Below are 24,105 nucleotides of genomic sequence, written 5' to 3' on the forward strand. Positions count from 1 at the left end.
CTATTGTTTTGTTCCTTCAGTTTTTTTTTTTGTTCTTATACTCCACATATGAGTGAAATCATTTGGTACTTGTCTTTTTCCGCCTAAGAGCCAAACATTTTTAAGAGGTTAACTTTGATAAATAAATTATAACTCTTTGGTAGGTCTTCCAAGACTGTCCACAGACTTCCAAATTCCAATGGCCCAGCGGGGAGAACAAGTGACAGCGAACAATGAGGCCAGGCCCTGGGGGGCGGGGCGGGGCAGGCATGGTGACTGCAGAACACGTGTCCTCTGTCATGCCTCACGCAGAAGCAGACGTCTTACACACAACATCTGTACATTTTCCATTCTGACTGCTGCTCCATAGGACTTAATGTGCTGCGCCCCAGAGTTTCTTCTGGCTCCAGAGTGTTATGAGAAAATCATTGTCTTCTCCATCTTTCCCTGACCAGGAATGTTGGCAGCGCAAGGAGATTCCTGTGCCCAAGGGCTTTCTGCCCCCATCCTTCTGGCGTTCCTGATGTCTGTCATCTTCCATCACCCCCATTTTGTTGTGGAAGAACAGTAATAAAGCAGCTCAAGACAACTGTATTTGGAAGAAGGCATGTCAGATGTAGAAATCTACCAATACCCATTTTTATATATTTGTGTCTTGTGACCAGGAATGAAGATTTTCATGGGTCACAAAACCTAGGTGGCCCCTTAGTAGATTTGATGACTCCCTAAGGGGTCCATATGCTGAGCGATGGACTCAAAAGGTACACTTTTACAGTGACTGCAATGGGGTATGTGGGGGGGACTTGTTAATAGGGGGAGTCTGGAACCATAATGTTCAAATAATTGTATATTAACAATACCAAAATTTAAAAAATAATAAAAATAATCTTAAAAAACAGTCCACTTTAATTGTCTTGGTTAGTAGCCAAGGCCCAGTCCTTACCTGCAAGTCTAGGTTATAGTGGCTTTTGCTTTTCTCAGCTTGTGACATAATTGTAAATTCAGAGGACATGCCTGATGTCAACAAGGATGAAGTCCCAGACAGCAGCAGAGGTAGTTTAGTGTCTGGGATCAGGGCTGTTAGCACATGTATTTTGAACCGAAAAACACTGTTTGTTCTTTAAATTTGGAATCTGGTCTGTGGAGCACTAGGGATGCAAAAACCAGGCAGGTGCCTTTGTGTTTTTCAGTTTGGGTTAGATTGGGCTGAGATGGGGCCTGGTACGCTGTGCATGGGCTGAGCACCTGTAAGCAGTGGACGCAGGGTTAAACATGTTAGGGAAGAACCGAGGACTGCTTTCTCAATTTTTATGTGTTCTGCATAATGAATGATGATAGAGCTTGGTTCTTCAGATAAGAGTGGGATTTGTTCTGTGGAAAGACTCATTCTCCTTCATACTGCAGAGGCAGCAGCCATGGATCTGTTCCTCTGTGCTAAATGTCGTGGGAGGGATGTGTTTTAGGGGTATTCCCTGCTATTCTTGAGTGGCTTGAAGTGTATTCCATGAATTATTGACTATGGTGCCAAAAAATGAGTAATAAAGCTTGATTTTTAAAAAGCCATTGCTCAAAAATGAACAAGTGGGACTATATCAAGCTGAAAAGCTTCTGTACAGCAAAGGACACCATCAGTAGAACAAAAAGGTATCCTACAATATGGGAGAATATATTCATAAATGACAGATCCGATAAAGGGTTGACATCCAAAATATATAAAGAGCTCACGCACCTCAACCAACAAAAAGCAAATAATCCAATTTAAAAATGGGCAGAGGAGCTGAACAGACAGTTCTCCAAAGAAGAAGTTCAGATGGCCAGTAGACACATGAAAAGATGCACCACATCGCTTGTCATCAGAGAAATGCAAATTAAAACCACAATGAGATATCACTGCACACCAGTAAGGATGGCCGCCATCCAAAAGACAAACAACAAATGTTGACAAGGTTGTGGAGAAAGGGGAACCCTCCTACACTGTTGGTGGGAATGCAAATTAGTTCAACCATTGTGGAAAGCAGTATGGAGGTTCCTCAAAAAGCTCGAAATAGAAACACCATTTGACCCAGGAATTCCACTTCTAGGAATTTACCCTAAGAATGCAGCACTCCAGTTTGAAAAGGACAGGTGCACCCCTATGTTTATCGCAGCACTATTTACAATAGCCAAGAAATGGAAGCAACCTAAATGTCCATCATTAGATGAGTGTATAAAGAAGAGGTGGTACATATACACAATGGAATATTATTCAGCCGTAAGAAAAAAACAGATCCTACCATTCGCAACAACATGGATGGAGCTAGAGGGCATTATGCTCAGTGAAATAAGCCAGGCGGAGAAAGACAAGTACCAAATGATTTCACTCATCTGTGGAGTATAAGAACAAAGGAAAACTGAAGGAACAAAACAGCAGCAGAATCACAGAACCCAAGAATGGACTAACAGTTACCAAAGGGAAAGGGACTGGGCAGGATGGGTGGGAAGGGAGGGATAAGGGTGGCGAAAAAGAAAGGGGGCATTACGATTAGCATGTATAATGTGGGTGGGCATGGGGAGGGCTGCGCAACACAGAGAAGTAGTGATTCTACAGCATCTTACTATGCTGATGGACAGTGACTGTAATGGGGTTTGTGGGGGGGACTTGGTGAAGGGAGGAGCCTAGTAACCATAATGTTCTTCATGTAATTGTAGATAAATGGTAATAAAATTAATTAAAAAGCCATTGCTGCTATCTAGTTGTTTGACTATGATCAATTTCCTGTACCTTGAGCTATAAATCATCAGCACAACAGTCTGGTTCCCAAGTCTAGGTATAGAATGCTATGTGTTTTTCTCTTTTGTATCTTCTTTACCTTCACCTTGGGAACATGGCTTTTTTTCTGTCATTCCTCTTTTGGAACTGTATACCAGTAACTGACCCTGTTTTATCTAGCAAAAATGGAAAAATAAACACCAGGGAAGGAGTCAGACTTGTTTTAGGTTTTCACTTTTAGGTTTTTGTGGCCTTGGGTAGGTCACCCACCCTCTCTGAACCTCTGGTCCCTAGATCAGTAGTTTTCAAATTGTGCTCCTGAGCAATGCCTTCCCAGAAGACAGAACTTCCCAGCTGGTGTGTAATGGCAGCTTAGCTCCTTAGCGCAGGGAGGGGCCCTGAGCCAGTGGCCGTTTGCACCCCCTCTCTGCCTGTGCTTTACCAATGGCATCTATGTCTTTGTGTCCTGACGGAGCGAGTTGGGAAGCACCGACTTTGGGGTGTTGAGCGGATGGGCTCAGCTCTAGTTAGTCGGCATACGGAGGCTTTGCAAATTTTAAAAAGGTCTCCCTTCAAGATGCTACTGCCTTCTGAAACAATGAATAAAACAGCAGTAGACTCACAGACACTGAGGAGTAACTAGTGGTTCCTATGGGGGAGCGGGTGGGAGGGGTGGGTAGGAGAGGGATAAAAGGGCACAGAAATTCTCAATCACAATATCAGTCAGTCACGGGGCTAGTAGTGCAGCACGGGGAATATAGTCAATTCTGTAACTTCCTCCTCTGTTGACATAGAAACCGCACTGGAGGGTGTGAGGATCGAGCAATACAGGTAACCATTAAACCACTGTGTTGTGTACTTGAAACCAATATAAGATTCTATATCAATGATACTTCAAAATAATAATAATAAAAAGATGACTACTGCCATTTGCTGGAATATTGTCCCATCAATAACCATGAAAATCTGTGGTAGCAGGAGAGGTTAGAATATCTGGCTCACAGTTGCACAACCTTTAAGTGGAGCCCTGATGGAATGCTGGGATCTCTGCCATGGCATTTTTGCTCTCTGTGCCGTGTGTCTCGGGGTCCTGTGTTAGATTATATACAGGGAAGACCCTCTGCCAAAAATGAAATGTGGAAAATGACTGGACGAGATGAACTCTAAGGTCTCTTCCGCTCTGAATTTGTACCACTCCATAGAAAATGCCTCTTAGACTATTTGGGTGTTCTTTCTCTAAATGTGTCAACAGTCGTGTACATGTCATTGGATGCTTGGTGCTCCTAGGGGGTTCTTGATAGTAAACCAAGAAAGTAGAGCATTGGGGAGGTCAGGTTTTGATGCTCAATGATAGTGTCACCTTCAGAGATAATGTTTGCCTGCTGGCAGGTGCAACTCCTGATGGGCAGGAGCCGCAGATTACTTAGAGTGGAACACTCAGTTTGTGAATTCAAGTCCTTTCTGTCAGGATTGAGCTCATTTCTCAGGCTGAGGACCCATGTTTTTGTCTTATCATTGTCCTACATCATTTTAAAGCAAATTTGATAGTGAATTGAAAATTGCAGCAGGAGAGAAACCCTACATATACCTTAGACAGTAGAATGGAGCTGTTCTGGAGATTTGCCACCCAAGCACTGGAAGCTTTCCGGTCTTCTAAGCTTCCTGTGATGACCGCAGTGACAATTAGGTTTGGATGTCTTCTGGGTTAGTGCTGGGACAACCAAAAGGGCCACAGAGCTTCACACAGTTGCCTTTTCAGGCCCAGCCCTTCATGTCCCTTTTTTCTGTTCTACCTAATGAATTCCTCATACTAGGTTTTCTGTGGCCCTGCAGAAAGCAGGTGAGAGCTGTGGTCAGCTCTGTGATGAATTTACAAAACACCCATTAGAAAGGAATTTATTGTCTAGTTTACAACCAGGCTCCATTTTTTTAAAATACCCAGTTTATACAGATGATGTATTCAAGAAACATGTGTCTTTTAGCTCCTTCAGGATGTTTACATGAAAGGTAGTATGTGATCCTGGATTGAAACCTGGACCAGAAAAAATACATCTTGTTGTGTGTTTGTCTTATAAAGAACACTGGGACAACTGGAAAAATTTGAATAAGATCTATATGTTAGATAACAGTATTATGTCAACATTAATTTCCTGACTTTGATCATTGTCCTGTGGTGATAAAAATGAATGTCGTTGTTCTGAACAAATATTCACGAAGTACTTGGAGGTACCTGGGAATGGGGTGTGCAGTTCTCAGATGATTCAGTGGGAAAGCATGTATCTACACACGTGTGTGTGTGCATGTACATGTTATGTAAGTATATACATACATAGAATAAATGTCATATGCTAAGAAATTGGGGAATATGGGTAAAGGGTATATGGGATTTTTTTCCTATTATTCGTATAACTTTCAATTATTTGAAAATTTAAAGATAACCCTCCTCGTCTACCTAAGTAAACAAAAAGCAATGCTTGCAACTCTTAAGGAGAGGACGAGGTGAAATAGCAGATGAAATAAGAATGAAATGATGAAAGACTTGATAATTGTTGAAGCTGGTTGGGGGCATGTGGGGGTTCAGTGTACCAGTCTGGGTACCAAGTTTATGTTTGAAATCTTCCTTTACAAAATACTTAGATTCTAAAGAAAAAGGACTTTTTCTTGCAGGAGGACTTCATGGTGCCTTAACTATGCTGCTTTGAGTTGTTAACTTCTAGGAGCTTGCAGTGTTCTGGAACTGACGGTGGAGTTCCAATTTCCAGAGCTGCTCTTGAGCCTAGTATTTCTGGGAAAATACTTTTTGAAATGCTTACTTGGAGTTTAGGAAAGTATCTTGGAGATAGTGTTTGATCCAGATACTTAAAACTACTCAGAAATGTTTTTAAAAACCCTTTTATTTTGGGTGTCATCTGTGAACATTGCCTTGGGTCATCTCTGCATGTCTACACACAAATACACAAATACAGTGCTTCTGAGATAGATGCATACCTGCTGTCTTTCAGTAACATCTCAGATGTTTTCCCAAGTCAGTCAGTATGAACTATTTCACCAATATAGTCTGTCAAACTTATGAATCATAATGAACCATTTATCTGTCAGTGGCTAGTTGCTTCTAATTTTTTCAATTACGTTTTTTTACAATTGTTACAATTGTTTACAGTTATTAACATTTGCTATAATAAATATATATCTTGTCCTACCTCCTTAGAGTGAATTTTGGATGTAATATGTCACAATGGCACATAAATTTTATATTCTGATCCATACTGTTAAATCGCTCTTCCAGAAAGTTTCTTCTGAGAAACTAAAAATGGGTGGGATTTGTCAGGCAGAAGGGAAGAGTGGGCTTTGGGAGAGAAGGCTGTTCTAATTGGAGGAAAATGTATGAGCTGGAGCAGGAAGTTGAATAAATAAATAACCCTGTTCAGGATGTAGCTAAATTCAAGGCTGGAGAAAAGCTGTAGGAAATGACCCTGGAAAAGGTAAAGTGGAGCAAATTTATCAAGGCTTTGGAATATCTATTTAAATAGTTTGGGTGATTCTATAGGCAATGAGAAGCTAACTTTTTTTTTTTTTCCCCAAAAGGCAAAGTGTTTATTTTGGAATCAAAGAATTGCAGTTTGGGGTACACAGATCTAGGTAGAAAGCTACATAGTGTCCTGATTACAGGAGGTAGACTATGGGATTTTATGGAAAAAATGAAAGATTAGCTAAGTTTTTAAGAAGAGTTATTTGAATTGGAAAAAGAAGAACAGATGAGGCCTAAGGTCAGCAGAAGGAGGGACATAATAAAGATCAGAGAAGAAATAAATAAAATTGAGAAGAATAAAACAATAGCAAAAATCAATGAAACCAAGAGCTGGTTCTTCGAGAAAATAAACAAAATCGATAAGCCTCTAGCCAGACTTATTAAGAAGAAAAGAGAGTCAACACAAATCAACAGTATCAGAAAAGAGAAAGGAAAAATCACGACGGACCCCACGGAAATGCAAAGAATTATTGGAGAATACTATGAAAACCTATATGCTAACAAGCTGGGAAACCTAGGAGAAATGGACAACTTCCTAGAAAAATATAACCTTCCAAGATTGACCCAGGAAGAAACAGAAAATCTAAACAGACCAATTACCAGCAACGAAATTGAAGAGGTAATCAAAAAACTACCAAAGAACAAAACCCCCGGGCCAGATGGATTTACCTCGGAATTTTATCAGACATACAGGGAAGACATAATACCCATTCTCTTTAAAGTTTTCCAAAAAATAGAGGAGGAGGGGATACTCCCAAACTCATCTATGAAGCTAACATCACCCTAATACCAAAACCAGGCAAAGACCCCACCAAAAAAGAAAACTACAGACCAATATCCCTGATGAACGTAGATGCAAAAATACTCAACAAAATATTAGCAAACCGAATTCAAAAATACATCAAAAGGATCATACACCAGGACCAAGTGGGATTCATTCCAGGGATGCAAGGATGGTACAACATTCGAAAGTCCATCAACATCATCCACCACATCAACAAAAAGAAAGACAAAAACCACATGATCATCTCCATAGATGCTGAAAAAGCATTTGACAAAGTTCAACATCCATTCATGTTAAAAACTCTCAGCAAAATGGGAATAGAGGGCAAGTACCTCAACATAATAAAGGCCATCTATGATAAACCCACAGCCAACATTATATTGAACAGCGAGAAGCTGAAAGCATTTCCTCTGAGATCGGGAACTAGACAGGGATGCCCACTCTCTCCACTGTTATTTAACATAGTACTGGAGGTCCTAGCCACGGCAATCAGACAAAATAAAGAAATACAAGGAATCCAGATTGGTAAAGAAGAAGTTAAACTGTCACTATTTGCAGATGACATGATACTGTACATAAAAAACCCTAAAGACTCCACCCCAAAACTACTAGAACTGATATCGGAATACAGCAAAGTTGCAGGATACAAAATCAACACACAGAAATCGGTGGCTTTTCTACACACTAACAATGAACCAACAGAAAGAGAAATCAGGAAAACAACTCCATTCACAATTGCATCAAAAAAGATAAAATACCTAGGAATAAACCTAACCAAGGAAGTGAAAGACTTATACTCTGAAAACTACAAGTCACTCTTAAGAGAAATTAAAGGGGACACTAACAGATGGAAACTCATCCCATGCTCGTGGCTAGGAAGAATTAATATCGTCAAAATGGCCATCCTGCCCAAAGCAATATACAGATTTGATGCAATCCCTATGAAACTACCAGCAACATTCTTCAATGAACTGGAACAAATAATTCAAAAATTCATATGGAAACACCAAAGACCCCGAATAGCCAAAGCAATCCTGAGAAAGAAGAATAAAGTAGGGGGGATCTCACTCCCCAACTTCAAGCTCTACTATAAAGCCATAGTAATCAAGACAATTTGGTACTGGCACAAGAGCAGAGCCACAGACCAATGGAACAGACTAGAGAATCCAGACATTAACCCAGACATATATGGTCAATTAATATTTGATAAAGGAGCCATGGACATACAATGGCGAAATGACAGTCTCTTCAACAGGTGGTGCTGGCAAAACTGGACAGCTACATGTAGGAGAATGAAACTGGACCATTGTCTAACCCCATATACAAAAGTAAACTCAAAATGGATCAAAGACCTGAATATAAGCCATGAAACCATTAAACTCTTGGAAGAAAACATAGGCAAAAACCTCTTAGACATAAACATGAGTGACCTCTTCTTGAACATATCTCCCCGGGCAAGGAAAACAACAGCAAAAATGAGTAAGTGGGACTATATTAAGCTGAAAAGCTTCTGTACAGCAAAAGACACCATCAATAGAACAAGAAGGATCCCTACAGTATGGGAGAATATATTTGAAAATGACACATCCGATAAAGGCTTGACGTCCAGAATATATAAGGAGCTCTCACGCCTCAACAAACAAAAAACAAATAACCCAATTAAAAAATGGGCAGAGGAACTGAACAGACAGTTCTCCAAAAAAGAAATACAGATGGCCAACAGACACATGAAAAGATGCTCCACATCGCTAATTATCAGAGAAATGCAAATTAAAACTACAATGAGGTATCACCTCACACCAGTAAGGACGGCTGCCATCCAAAAGACAAACAACAACAAATGTTGGCGAGGCTGTGGAGAAAGGGGAACCCTCCTACACTGCTGGTGGGAATGTAAGTTAGTTCAACCATTGTGGAAAGCAGTATGGAGGTACATCAAAATGCTCAAAACAGACTTACCATTTGACCCAGGAATTGCACTCCTAGGAATTTACCCTAAGAACGCAGCAATCAAGTTTGAGAAAGACAGATGCACCCCTATGTTTATTGCAGCACTATTTACAATAGCCAAGAATTGGAAGCAACCTAAATGTCCATCGATAGATGAATGGATAAAGAAGATGTGGTACATATACACAATGGAATACTACTCAGCCATAAGAAAAGGGCAAATCCAATCATTTGCAGCAACATGGATGGAGCTGGAGGGTATTATGCTCAGTGAAACAAGCCAAGCGGAGAAAGAGAAATACCAAATGATTTCACTTATCTGTGGAATATAAGAACAAAGGAAAAACTGAAGGAACAAAACAGCAGCAGAATCACAGAACTCAAGAATGGACTGACAGGTACCAAAGGGAAAGGGACTGGGGAGGATGGGTGGGTAGGGAGGGATAAGGGGGGGAGAAGTAGGGGGGTATTAAGATTAGCATGAATGGGGGGGTAGGAGAAAAGGGAGGGCTGTACAACACAGAGAAGGCAAGAAGTGATTCTACAACATTTTGCTATGCTGATGGACAGTGACTGTAAAGGGGTTTATAGGGGAGACCTGGTATAGGGAAGAGCCTAGTAAACATAATATTCGTCATGTAAGTGTAGATTAGTGATACCAAAAACAAAACAAAACAAAAAGGGCAGTTCCTGTGTGGTAACCTCCAATGAGTTCTACACAAGGGTATAAAGGGCATATAAAAGTGTAGGCAAAGGGTCGGTTTGCGTTTATACAGAAGATCAAAGCCTAATTGGGCTACCCCGAAAATGAACTAAGATACGATATGAAAGAGAACTTCCAACATCAGCACTCTCTGGAAGACTCATGCCAGAAGATGATCATCAAAAAACCCCAACAAAGATCCACGCACTGCTACAGCTGTAGATGCACTCATCCCACCAGCTCCTGGACTTGCCATGGGAATGAAGGAGATATCTAAGCTGGCCTGTGCATACAGTAAAACAACGGATTTGACTGGATCTATACTGTTGGAACTCAACCAAGAATTTGGAGAAGTGCAAATTGTAGCGCTCCAAAGTCTTACAACTAAAAACTATTTACTGTTAAAAGAACATATGGCATGTGAACAGTCCCCAGGAATGGGTTGTTTTAATTTGTCTGATTTCTCTCAGACTGTTCTAGTTCAGTTGGACAATATCCACCATATCATAGATAAGTTTTCACAAATGCCTAAGGTGCCTAACTGGTTTTCTTGGTTTCACTGCAGATGGCTGGTAATTACAGATATGCTTTGGTTATGTAACTATACTCCTATTATGTTAATGTGTGTGTGCAATTTAAGTAGTAGCTTAAAACCTATACATGCTGAAGTTACTCTACAAGAAGATATATCAAAGAAATAATCAATCTTCCCATGTTTTCTTCCGCCTGCTACTTCTATAGCTTTTCTTCTTCCTTCCTAATTACAACCCTTAAATAGAATTCGTGCCTCATATCAAATTTACCGAGTATCATAATTCTTCCAAGTGGTAAAGATACCTCAAGACAAATGCTGGGCATAGAAGCCACAGGGCATAAATATGCAAAGAAGTAAAAAGCTAACTTTTTCAAACAATAAGGCTTCTCTCTCACTTACCAACTTCACATTTCCCTGTATGGCCCCGGAAGATGACTGGTTAGCCAGAGACGGGTAAGATTCCTCAAGGGAGGAACAACCTAAGACAGGCACAGTCGCAGGGGGGCCATCAGGTGAGAAATTGGGGACCAACAGAGGTGAGGCTTAGAACCTCACCCCCCCGTTCTGAGAGAAATCTTCTGCATACGTGGATGTTTTATTGCCCTGGTCTAGCTTGGATTAACACATAGTCTACAGGCACACACCTGATCATCTACATGTGCTCTCTTACAACACTAAACTATGTTTTCTACCTTTATCTTGTATCTACCTACCACTTCAGCATTTTATTAAAAATAATAATAATAAAGAGAGAAATGTGGTATCCACATATAAATCAAGTATAAAAACCAAATGAGTATTCATATTTGAACTGACTGTTTATAGTTCATAATGCATGAGCAAAACCGAAAGTTTCTGTGATGACTGCCCTTGTACTGTTCACTATGTAACTTATTCATTATGTAAGAATTTGTTCTACATGTAAAAACTTGTTTGTTATGCCTCAGAAGATTGGAGACTGACAAAAATTAGGCTTGGGGTGGAATAATGATTGTGCATTGAGCATTGACTCCCCTATACAGAATTTTATTGTCGTTAACAACCATTTGATCAATAAATATGAGAGATGCCCTCACAAAAAAAAAAAAAAAAAAAAAAAAAAAAAGAAGGACAGACTTCCAATGGTAAAATAAATTAGTAACCGGGATGTAATGTATAGCATAAGGAATATAGTCAAGATATTGTAACAGCCTGGTAGGGTGATAGCTGGAACCTAGAATTATGTATATAAATGTTCTACCACTGTGTTGTACACTTGAAACTCATGTAATGTAATACTGTGTGTCAACTACCCTTCAATAAAAAATAATTATTTAAAAAAAAAAAAAAAAAAAAAAAAAGAAGAGTTATTTGGTGCTGAAAGCAGGGCTAGATTTACACTTCTTCGGTCAGATGTCACCAGGGAAAAGTATAATTTTATCAATCTTTTCAACCAGGATTTTCTCCTTGCTGACTTCTTGGACTGTGGGCAGTTGGGCGCAGCTGAATGGTTTAGAAAACAGGATGTCAAAATGCTCAAAACAGACTTAGCATTTGACCCAGGAATTGCACTCCTAGGAATTTACCCTAAGAATGCAGCAATCAAGTTTGAGAAAGACAGATGCACCCCTATGTTTATTGCAGCACTATTTACAATAGCCAAGAATTGGAAGCAACCTAAATGTCCATCGATAGATGAATGGATAAAGAAGATGTGGTACATATACACAATGGAATACTACTCAGCCATAAGAAAAGGGCAAATCCAATCATTTGCAGCAACATGGATGGAGCTGGAGGGTATTATGCTCAGTGAAACAAGCCAAGCGGAGAAAGAGAAATACCAAATGATTTCACTTATCTGTGGAATATAAGAACAAAGGAAAAACTGAAGGAACAAAACAGCAGCAGAATCACAGAACTCAAGAATGGACTAACAGGTACCAAAGGGAAAGGGACTGGGGAGGATGGGTGGGTAGGGAGGGATAAGGGGGGGAGAAGTAGGGGGGTATTAAGATTAGCATGAATGGGGGGGTAGGAGAAAAGGGAGGGCTGTACAACACAGAGAAGGCAAGAAGTGATTCTACAACATTTTGCTATGCTGATGGACAGTGACTGTAAAGGGGTTTATAGGGGAGACCTGGTATAGGGAAGAGCCTAGTAAACATAATATTCGTCATGTAAGTGTAGATTAGTGATACCAAAAACAAAACAAAACAAAAAGGGCAGTTCCTGTGTGGTAACCTCCAATGAGTTCTACACAAGGGTATAAAGGGCATATAAAAGTGTAGGCAAAGGGTCGGTTTGCGTTTATACAGAAGATCAAAGCCTAATTGGGCTACCCCGAAAATGAACTAAGATACGATATGAAAGAGAACTTCCAACATCAGCACTCTCTGGAAGACTCATGCCAGAAGATGATCATCAAAAAACCCCAACAAAGATCCACGCACTGCTACAGCTGTAGATGCACTCATCCCACCAGCTCCTGGACTTGCCATGGGAATGAAGGAGATATCTAAGCTGGCCTGTGCATACAGTAAAACAACAAATTTGACTGGATCTATACTGTTGGAACTCAACCAAGAATTAGGAGAAGTGCAAATTGTAGCGCTCCAAAATCTTACAACTACAGACTATTTACTGTTAAAAGAACATAAGGGATGTGAACAGTCCCCAGGAATGGGTTGTTTTAATTTGTCTGATTCCTCTCAGACTGTTCAAGTTCAGTTGGACAATATCCACCATATTATAGATAAGTTTTCACAAATGGCTAAGGTGCCTAACTGGTTTTCTTGGTTTCACTGGAGATGGCTGGTAATTACAGGTATGCTTTGGTTATGTAACTATACTCCTATTATGTTAATGTGTGTGTGCAATTTAAGTAGTAGCTTAAAACCTATACATGCTGAAGTTACTCTACAAGAAGATATATCAAAGAAATAATCAATCTTCCCATGTTTTCTTCCGCCTGCTACTTCTATAGCTTTTCTTCTTCCTTCCTAATTACAACCCTTAAATAGAATCTGTGCCTCATATCAAATTTACCGAGTATCATAATTCTTCCAAGTGGTAAAGATACCTCAAGACAAATGCTGGGCATAGAAGCTACAGGGCATAAATATGCAAAGAAATAAAAAGCTAACCTTTTCAAACAATAAGGCTTCTCTCTCACTTACCAACTTTACATTTCCCTGTATGGCTCCGGAAGATGACTGGTTAGCCAGAGACGGGTAAGATTCCTCAAGGGAGGAACAACCTAAGACAGGCACAGTCGCGGGGGGGTCATCAGGTGAGAAATTGGGGATCAACAGAGGTGAGGCTTAGAACCTCACCCCCCCATTCTGAGAGAAATCTTCTGCATACGTGGATGTTTTATTGCCCTTGTCTAGCTTGGATTAACACATAGTCTACAGGCACACACCTGATCATCTACATGTGCTCTCTTACAACACTAAACTATGTTTTCTACCTTTATCTTGTATCTACCTACCACTTCAGCATTTTATTAAAAATAATAAAAATAAAGAGAGAAATGTGGTATCCACATATAAATCAAGTATAAAAATCAAATGAGTATTCATATTTGAACTGACTGTTTATAGTTCATAATGCATGAGCAAAACCGAAAGTTTCTGTGATGACTGCCCTTGTACTGCTCACTATGTAACTTATTCATTATGTAAGAATTTGTTCTCCATGTAAGAACTTGTTTGTTATGCCTCAGAAGATTGGAGACTGACGAAAATTAGGCTTGGGGTGGATTAATGATTGTGCATTGAGCATTGACTCCCCTATACAGAATTTTATTGTTGTTAACAACCAGTTGATCAATAAATATGAGAGATGCCCTCACAAAAAAAAAAAAAAAAAAAGGACAGACTTCCAATGGTAAAATAAATAAGTAACTGGGATGTAATGTATAGCATAAGGAATATAGTCAAGATATTGTAACAGCTTGGTAGGGTGATAGCTGGAATCTAGAATTATGTATATAAATATTTTATCACTGTTGTACACTTGAAACTAAGGTATTGTTGATATACAGTCTTATGAATGTTTCACATGAGCAACATTGTGGCTTCAACATTCACCCATTATTATCAGTTTCCCCCCACACCCCATTGCAATCACTGTCCATCTGCGCAGTTAAGATGCTACAGAATCTTACTTGTCTTCTTTGTGCTATACTACCTTCCTTGTGACCTACCTGTATTGTGTGTGCTAATTATAACACCCATTAATCTCCTCCCTCCCCACCCACCCTCCCTTTGGTAACCACTAGTCCCTTCTTAGAGTCTGTGAGTCTGCTGCTATTTTGTTCCTTCAGTTTTGCTTTGTTGTTATACTCCACAAATGAGTGAAATCATTTGGTACTTGTCTTTCTCTGCCTGGCTTATTTCACTGAGCCTCATACCCTCTAGTTGCATCCATGTTGTTGCAAATGGTATGATTTGTTTTCTTTTTATGGCTGAATAATATTCCATTGTGTATATGTACCACCTCTTCTTTATCCATTCATCTACTGATGGACACTTAGTTTAGGAAGCTAACGGTTTCCCAGCACGGTTTGACATGGTTTGTGAGGCATTCTGACTGTGTTCAGGATCAACAGGAGGTACAATGACTGATAGAGCCTCACAGGCAGTCCCACCAGAGTACAGATATGAAATAAGCAAGTGGGCTTAGGAAGATGTGCAAGGGGGGGGGGACTGTCACTTGTTATCCTTTGAAGCAAACCAGTCCAGCAAGGCCATGCCCCAGCAGCTGTCAGTCCTCTTCTCTAACATGGTCCCTGATTTCAGAAGCAGTCGCTGTGTTTTGTTTTGCTTTTAAATTATGATAAAATATACATAACATACAATTAACCATTTTAGCCATTTTTAAGGGGATAGTTCTGTGGTATTAAGTATAGCCATCACCACCATTCAACTCCTAAGAGTTTCCTCTTGCAAAATTGATACACTGAGCTCATTAAACACCAACTCCCCATTCCCCCACCTTCCCAGCCCCTGACAACCCCTGCCCTACTTCCTGTTTCTGTGAATTTGACTATTCTAGGGTCCTCATGTAAGTGGAATCATGCAGTATTTATTTGTCCTTTGTGTTTGATTTCAGTTAGCATAATGTTCTCAAGCTTCATCCAGTCACTGTTTTGAAGATCTGAGCTATTTCTTGCCAGCTCTGACACTGAAGAATGTCATCTGGGAAGCAGAGTTCACTTACCAGTGTCACTTCCCAATCAGCAACCTTGCTGGAAGGAAAAATAGTGAAAGTACTTGATGCTTGCTTGTTAACTGCTGGGGGAGGAGGAGGGATGGAGTGGGAGAAGGAGGGATGAAGAGGGAGAGAGAGAAAGGGAAAGAGACTCTCCCAGGGAGAGAGTGGGCAAGTTACCTTCCAAGCCAGAACAAGTGAAAAAATATCATTACAGTTGGTGTATTTCCCAAACAAGAGGTGTATGGCCTCTTGAACAACCTGAAAAAGTATTGGAACTAGATGCCTAAACTTAGGGCACATATCACACTTAAGAGAACTGCTGAAATATAATTCAGCCCTCCACCCCACACCCCCGCTTTTCAGGAGCCAAGAGCACTTGTGACAGAGAACAGAAGCTGACTGGCTAAGAGCTGCTACACTCTCCTGTGCTTCTTTTTGTTGGTTTTCTTTATGAATGAGTCTCTCTCAGAAAACAAAGAGGGCCATTATCTGCAGTGTCATCTCCCTCTCCCCACACCTAGCAGAGTGTCAGGCATCTGGTGAGACTGGTGGGCACTGATGTAGGCAGACAATAGAACACGTGAAGAATGCCTTGTAAGTGCCTCACTTCCAGAGCCAAATGTAGAACGTGGTGGGTGAGTGAGTGGGAGGTGGCCGGGCTGGAGACTCTGTTTTTTGGCCTGGTCTCACATCAGACAAAGGATCAACCAGTAAGATTTTGGTTTCTGTATCAACACAGAAGCTCTATCTAAGGTCTCAGATCTGTTTTGCACCTGGTAAAAGCAGCAAAGCCCCCATTTCACTATGAAGCTACAGTGCTTTAAAAGAAAAATCTTAGCTTTTTATAGCTCCTGCCCACAGCCTTGAGACCTGTTCTTTGCAGGAGCTGAAGATCTTAGAAATTTTGGAGAGCTATGGTTATGTTAGCCATCTTGTGCCCAGAGCTGAATATTCCATGAAACATTTTGCTGTTACCCGTTGGAGAAGAGGCTGGAGACCAGACACTATCAGCTGTTCCCAGGAAGGGAACAGGGATGGGGGGGTGGGGGTGGGGGTAGTTATCCTGTCCTGTTTTCTCTACATCGAAGTGCTTAGCTCCTACATTTTTCCTCCGGATTCTGTAAAGCAGCTTCTGAGGTGTGGCCACTCCTTTTTTCTCTCCACTCTGATGGAGTGAGGGAATGGGGACTTTGTCCTTACTGTCATGGCTACAGCCAGGGCAGCTTAGAAACCAGATAGCAGATCCCAGGCACCAGGCAAGAAGCTAAACTGCAGAGGACCAGGAAGCTCAGGGCTGGCCCAGGCACAGTTCTGGTGTAGTGCCCACAGCCTTCATCGATTCATTCAAAGGGGAGGGCTGCTTGGTAACAGGGAGGCTGCAGATATCCTGGTCTGCCTGACTGCGCAGGAATGATCTGAGTGTTACTCCCAATGGCTGCGGCCCAGATGTCACCAGAGCGGGGGTGGGTGAAACGCTTGCTAATAGGGCTGCTACTTACAGAGTTTAGTTACAGAACAGGCCCTTCAACTGCTAAGGCTGTAAGAAACAAATTCCAGAAATCCTATTTTTCTTAGCACCTTGACATGCACCACCACAATGCCTCTCTTTCCTATGACAAGGTGGTATACCATACTGTTGAAGAGGTCTGATTGCTTGGGTTCAAATCCCAGTTTTCCCTCTTGCTGGCAGCCTGACCTCAGGCCAGAGGCCTGGCTTCCTTGTCAGGATGCTCCTTGGTAAAATGGGGAAGGAATACCTACCTTGTAAAATGATTGCACAGATTTAAAAAATAAAGGTAACACACATGAAATGCCTGGTACATAGGGCCTAGTACATAAGGCAAGTTCGATTAATTGTGGCAGGAAGAACTTTATCTTGTTTATAAAATACCACTAATGCATCCTATTCCACAGACACCTGTAAGTTTTTGCTGTAATAATATTAGAAATTAACCCTCCAAATCCTGGAATGGCAGACTTAAACCCCAGATTTGGTCGACTTTATTTTTATTTGGCCTTTTCTCGCCATCTCCTCAAACCGGAGCCCCAAATCACCCTGAATTTCTTGACCCCAGCCCCCAGCTCCGATTAGCGTAGGCTCCACCTCTAGCGAAAGGGGCCAGGAGGAAGAGAGGCCTCCGCGTGATCTCATCCTTTGGGACAGGGCGTTTTTCCGGCCTGGACGCGCAGCATCCCCAGACAGACTGCAGCGATGGCTCCAGCCCCGCCTTTCGCTGCAGTCCTGGAAGGGTTCCCAGGGGCGGAGGGGTGGGGTGCAGAAGATTCTCTGCAGGGCGGGGAGGGGCAGGATTGGAGGACCCAAGCTGAGTGTAAGGCAGTGCGGAGCAGCACCGGGGCGCGCCCGGGCGGGGGCACTGATTCCACTGCACCATCAACCCCCACCCTTGGCGCGCCCTGCTTCCCCAACCTCTGGCTGGGCTCCCGAGGCTCGGCTCTTCCCCACGATCGCTGCTTCGGCTGCTTCCGGGAGCACTCGGCCTTTTCCGCCGGCTGATCGGGAGGCGAACCGGCGGGAGCTCCGCCCCCTTTGCGCCGCCGGAGCTCGCCCACGCCCCTCGCGCCGCGACGGAGCACTTCCCCCGCGCTCGCGCCCGCGCGCCACCGGAACGCTTGTGGCCGCCTATAAAAGAGGTGGGGCGCGCGCGTCGCTGCCACTACCGTCTGCGGAGCGAACCGCGAGGAGGAAACGGCTGAGGCGCGTCGTCCCCTCAGCGCCCCCAGCCCTGCGCACCTACTGCTTCTACCCAGGAGCCGGTGAGAGGGGGAGCTGGGGAGCTGGGGAGCTTGGGGCGCAGCGAGCCAGGGGCCGCCGACCCCTGGACCGCGAGCCGGGCAGCCGGGGCGGGGCGGGGCCGGGGCGCGGACAGGTGAGCGCTGCGACCTCGCAGCTCCTTCGGTCGGGCGAGGAGGGGGGCGAGCCGGCCACGATAGGCTCGCGGCGCGTAGGCTGCGGAGGAGCCTCCCGCCGAGCCAGGGCGCTGGCGGCTGGAATGTCATTGCTGAGCAGAGGGGGTGGGGGCGAGACTGCCGCTGTCTCCCAACGCCCGGCTGCGGCCCCGCCCGGATGCGGCAGGTGGGGTGGGAGCTCCCCGGGCGGGGTCGTCCCCCGCCCCCTCCCTGCAGAGGGCTCCCCCGCCGCCCCTAGTCCCTTCTCTCGGTGGGGAGCGACTCTGCTCTTTTTTTCCCAAATGCCCACAAGCAGTGCTGGCCCACCCCTTGAAGGAAGAAGAGCCGAGAACCTAAAGGACTGTTTGACCTTAATTTTATCCTGCTTGGCGATTCTTCGCCTTTTCTCTAGACGCAGAGAGGTCCGAGTCTGGCCATCTTTTCTTTTAATAAACATTTATGTCCCACCCAGTTGTGATTTGCTTGTAAATAACAGGTAGATGTGGCCCTTGCTTTGTATGAGGTCCAAATCAAATGGCTTGGGTTGTTTTTTTGTTTGTTTTTCCCTGAGATCGTGTCCTTGGAGTCGAGGACATTATATTATTTGTCAAAAATTGAGCAGCCATGCCAGTGTTGAATGATGGAGCAGCCTTTTGTTTGCAAGCCGAATCTGATTAGATGCTTCCCAAAGAAAATTGCCTTAAAAAGCCTCCTTTTATGTACTGGGATAAAATATTTTAAATAAGGGGCTTGTTAAGGTTAAGGGTTGAATGTTTTAAATTAAAACCCCGAATAGCCCAGAAAGCTGGTTTGAGGTGGTGCTTGATTTGCTGCAACGTCTAATCAAATCTCTTTTATATAATAGATCCTAAAATATGTAGACCCTTTGTTCTGTCTTCATCATGTATTTTAGAAAAACTTATAGCTATCAGGGTAGAGTAGAATAGAGAAGTCTTAAGTATTTTCCTAATGTGTTAAGAAATTGCGGCGTCATAGCAATTGGATTTAAGTAAAACAGAGTGTATCAAAGATGGAAGGGGTGGGGGTGTCATGCAGCCAGGAAACAAAGTCTTAAGGAACAGCAGTGGGAACATTGAGTGAAGGTTCCAACTCCTTAAACTAGTGGTTTATTTTCCCTTTGGTTGTAGCTAATGTCTCAGATTTTGAAAGGTCAAAATGAAGTAGAAGTTTAAAAAATGTGCTGCAGGAAAAAAAATGTGCTGCAGTAAGGGCCTCTTTGCAGGAAATTAACAGTAAGCCTCTTTTAGTAACTGGGCCAGAAATTACTCAAAGGGATCCTCAAAGTGTGTTAGCTGTTACCTAGGGACCTAGATGGAGAGAGGAGACTCGCAAGAGGATTTGCTCCGTACTGGATAGGTGTGAAGCAGTTCTGGTAAGCCACCAGCTTGGTAATATTCTCTGATGTGCTTTTGGTCTTGGTGTTTTGTAGTAATCTAATAACTGGAGAGATCGGATACATCACAGGCTCCCATGAGCTTGTCAGACAATCTGATGAACAGGTTTAGGTGGGAAGAGCGGTTTTTTAATAATATCTTTTGGTTGCCTGGGTTAGAATTTTCTCTTCCATTTCCTTACGTGCTTTCATCCCGAAGGGAGGTGCCAACTGCAGATCCTAAGTGGGTGTCAGGAGTAGTCCACAGCCCTGTCATTGCTGAACCCCCAGTAAGGACAGTGGGCACGAGGCCAGCCTCGTAACCAATCCTCCTGGGCTATGCGAGGACTCCACTAGCTATGCAGTGAGGCTGCTGCAGCTGTGGTCGCGAATGCTGCGCTCTGAAGGCAGCTGCGGCCTCCAGGAATGCAGAGGAGGCACTGTAGCCCACAGCTGGTGGGGCCCTCGGGTGGAGCGGCCACTCTGGCCACGCTAGCTAACTTCCCTTACACCTTTTTTGCATATTCCTTTGCTACAGGTTTTGAACAGGAAATAATACTGTATGAAGGACCTGTACCAGTACACTAGGCCCAAGTTAGATCTTTGTAGTCAGTTCTTGTTTCTGATGATTTCATGAAATCATGCTGTTTTGTTACTGAATGGAAGGGAATTTAGGAAATAATCTAGTCCTGGGAGTCAATTAATTTATTGGAATGTGGGTTGGGGGAGGGTGTGTTTAATGTTAAAAAGTGTATTCAGTATTATTACTTTATTTGAAAAAACAGGAAGCTGAGACACTCTGAAGGGGTAGTTCTTGGCCAAGGCAGCTTATCTGGATAGATAGAACTGCTGAGACCAGAGAAGCTTGGCTGTCACAAACATTTGAAATCCCTGGTGGGATCTGGAAACTCTGAAAGGAGAAAGGTGCTGGGAAAGCAACAGCGATTTGATTTTCACCTGTATTCACGTACTTCTAATAGTCTGTTTTCTTCATTTTGAACTTATTTTGTTCAGTTTGGCCTTAGAAGCCTGTTATCTTGCTCTTCCCGTCCCTCTCTAGACGCCACATTCCTCCATCATGTTGTCATCGTTTCGTAAGCGCAGAGTCCAGGTATTTGACCAGCATGCAGGAAACGGTTGCCTTTTCGGTTTTGCCTGGCTTGTAGTGAAGACACATTTGTGTGTCAGAGAGGTTGAGTGATCCAGAGAGAGGGGGAAATACCCTGCCTGCATGACCTTTCTGTTAAGCAAGTTGGTTAGGGTTTGGGGTTTTGTTTTTTTGGTGTTACATAAACAGAGGTCTTAGTAAATTTATTCCAAAATTTCCAAAGCCTCCTTGTTTTTTTTACCTCCTCTCTTTAAGGCATGACTGTATTAATTTCTTATCACCCTGTTGGCATTTGCATGTAGTGTTTGCTTCCTTTTTCCTTTTTTTTTCTTTTTTTGATGGTTACTTGGTTCTTAACCAAGAGACTAAACAGATTATCTTAGATATTTGGAAAAAAATTTTTTAAAAATCTGAAAATTAGTAAAAATAGTATTTTTAAATTTGACAAATACAAACAGTAAACTTGGGTTTGTTTCCTGTTCTCATTAACTTGTTTTTTCTGCCACAATCCTTGTAAAAGTGCACTCTGTATCTGTATTATGTGTGTACAGTTTTTGAGTGTTTGCTGAATTGGATGTTTTTCAAAAAGAGCAATGCTTAAAATTAGTGTCTTACTATCCCATAAGAAGAAATATAAACTTTGCAAATGTCTAGTGATTATGGGTGATAAATCCAAGGCAAGCCCTTTTATAAATCAGACTGGTTAATTATTTACATGAGGTTTATAAAAATGGGCCATATTATAACTTTATCATCCTGTTATGAATCTGGGTAACAATATTTTGCACTTAAATACTTCTCTGACTTTTACAGGTTAAAAGGTAAGTAGCAGCAAGATAGTATTTGGGAAGCATCAGAAGTAAGTTTTCTCAGCGTTGTTCTGCATTCCTGGATTTTTATGCAATGCAGTATGAATCTTTTGCTTTCTGAAAGCTAAGTCCCTGCTCACCTCTGCAGAATCGTGCTAACGAGTTGAAATGAATTAATCAATTTAAAGGCTGATGTGGATCCACAATCCTGATTGGAATGTGGTTTAAGCAAAAAATACTTGGTTTTATTCGTGGTTAAAACTCTTAATTTATGTATCATTTACCTCTGCTTACCATCAGATCTGCCACTAAAATCTGTAGCTAAGCTGGTTTTGAGTTCTTCTGTTTGATCTGAGAATGAACTGGAATACAGTTTTATGGGTGCTAACCAATTCTTCGGTGATTTGTTCTGGGGGAAGCCCTTCCACAGGCTTGGATGTAGTTCTCTTGCTTTGCAAATGTACGATTGGGTAATAGGTTGGCTTTCTAAGCCACGCAAAAACAGCATTGTGCGTTTTGCACCTATGGGCTCTGACTCAACAACAAAAAAAAAACTGATGAATGTTTTATGACCTTTTGCTCTAGGCAGTGTTTGTGACATTTTCCATAGAGCCAAATGTTCTATTCATCCTGTGAGTTCCTAAAATCCCTTTCCTTGCAAAACAGTGTATCTGGAGAAGTCTGAGGGCATTTTGTAGTATTTCACTCGCCCCTTACATTGGCACAATCAGCTTGCTGTAAAAGGACCAAGCTGAAAGGACTGCAGTTGGAGTCCTTTCATCTTCGCTACAATTTTATTCTCCTCTGGGGTTCCATAGAGAAACTGTGATTGCTGCATTCTTCCACTCTCCAAGATCTGTGTGAGGGTGTTCTAAGCTATTCACTGCAGGTGCCAAGTTGGCAGAGTTTAAAGCGTTTGACCTTTGGTTTGGGAATGTTTGTATCTGCAGTCTTTTGTTTAACACAGTGTCATTCTCACCCTTTCCCCACCCTGCAAAGACAGTATATCCCTTGCACAATGGGGTGTATAGCTTCTGGAGATCAAGTAGAGGCGACTGCCTCAGCCATTCCTTGGTGTTCTGCAAGAAGACAAAGATATTAATGTCTAGCCTCATTTGTTGGAATCCATTTTCATTAATAGTGTGTAAAAGTTTGTGTTGGATATGAGGAGTCATTCTCAGGAATGTCATGTTTTTTGCATTAGACTAGAACTTTCTAGCCAAGAGTTATATCTTTTAGGAAGAGTTGTCTTTGTTGTATTTTCAAAAATATATGTGGTTTTGGGAGATTTCCACTGCTCTACTCACGCCGCCATCTTGGCTCCACCCCCCAAGAGACCCCTCTATTTTCCCAGAGATCTGGCAATACTGTAATAATGCTGACAAGTTCTTTTTATTTATTACAATAGAGGACATAGTTATAATTCCTGTTTTATCCCCTGAGATCAATTCACATTATTTGCTGAATGATGCAGCTAACATTTGCTGCATTGCATTTATAAATAGCCTACATTTGCAGTCTCCTGATATTTGTAAAAACAGGACCTTTTTCTTTGGTTACTTTAAATGGGTAGCTGTTCTGAAAGAGAGAGAGAATACACTCAACACTTCGTTTCCCCTCCCCCACATTCTGGGTGCAGAAACTTGATTGGCAAAATCAGAGTTGATTGGCTGCTTTGAGATAGTAGTTTGATTGAAGTCCTAGGAAGTCAGCTCCTTCTCAGTTTGGGGGCAGTTAAGTGAAATGGATAGGCTGGTGTGGTTGGAGATTGTTTTTTAATGGCACGTTTCCCAGAGTCTCCCTTTCTAGCTCTCTCAAGGCGTTAATCCCATTAAGGCTGGGAACAGCCGGGAACATTCTCGGTGGAGTCTGCCTTATCAGTCAGCTGCATATTTCAGGGCAGGGGTGGAGTTGTTGCAGCGGACAGCCTCAGTCAGGGAGGGAATGTGGCACACACAGACTGAGTCCAGGAAATCCCACTAACTCTCTCAAAACAGTTTCTGATGAGGTTTTTAGTGCCTTTGGGTTGCAATAGTTCTTCATGACATGAAAAATTTTCCTGTGTTTAATACAGTTTGTGGAAATGACCCTTTCAGGGGCAAATAGAAACTGGAACTTGTATAAAATAGAGAAACCTGCATTAGGTTAAGAGATGGGAGCAATACTTATTAACTTATAATCTTAGGCTCCTGTAATGTCACAGAAGAAAATTCTGAATGCTGACGGCAGTGGGAGAGCATTGATGACTTTCAGATGTCCAGCTCCCCAGAGAGACAGCCAGTTGTGGCTTGGCAGAGCTCCCGCCTGCTGACGTCAGCTGATCTGCTGCAGGAAAGAAAAGTCCATTATTGCCTGACCAAAGCACTTGGTATAGAATTGACTTGTTCTACTTCACTGGGGTGACAAAGAGGGCCTTTTAGGTTGGTTAATTTCAGCAGGGCCTGGCTGGACTGCCTCCCT

The 24,105-nt window shown here is 42.4% G+C and overlaps 2 protein-coding genes across 8 annotated transcripts in view; both read left to right on the forward strand.

Moving 5' to 3' along the window:
* The window catches only part of GLE1 (GLE1 RNA export mediator), a 29,354-nt gene extending 26,896 nt beyond the window's left edge, over positions 1-2,458 (forward strand). Inside the window, exon 16 of the mRNA XM_057499094.1 lies at positions 435-2,458. Within this exon, the coding sequence (XP_057355077.1) occupies positions 435-503 (69 nt within the window). The 3' untranslated portion in view covers positions 504-2,458. The remainder of the gene's footprint in view (positions 1-434) is intronic.
* A 15,603-nt stretch (positions 2,459-18,061) lies between these two features.
* The window catches only part of SPTAN1 (spectrin alpha, non-erythrocytic 1), a 56,790-nt gene continuing 50,746 nt past the window's right edge, over positions 18,062-24,105 (forward strand). For 5 of the 7 annotated variants that reach the window (XM_036913715.2, XM_036913720.2, XM_036913716.2 and 2 more), the window contains exon 1: positions 18,062-18,203. The gene's annotated coding sequence lies outside the window, so the exon portion shown is untranslated. The remainder of the gene's footprint in view (positions 18,204-24,105) is intronic. The other 2 variants (XM_036913722.2, XM_036913723.2) reach the window with 1 other exon arrangement.

Source organism: Manis pentadactyla, chromosome 3 (assembly GCF_030020395.1).
Source record: "Manis pentadactyla isolate mManPen7 chromosome 3, mManPen7.hap1, whole genome shotgun sequence".
Taxonomy (NCBI): domain Eukaryota; kingdom Metazoa; phylum Chordata; class Mammalia; order Pholidota; family Manidae; genus Manis; species Manis pentadactyla.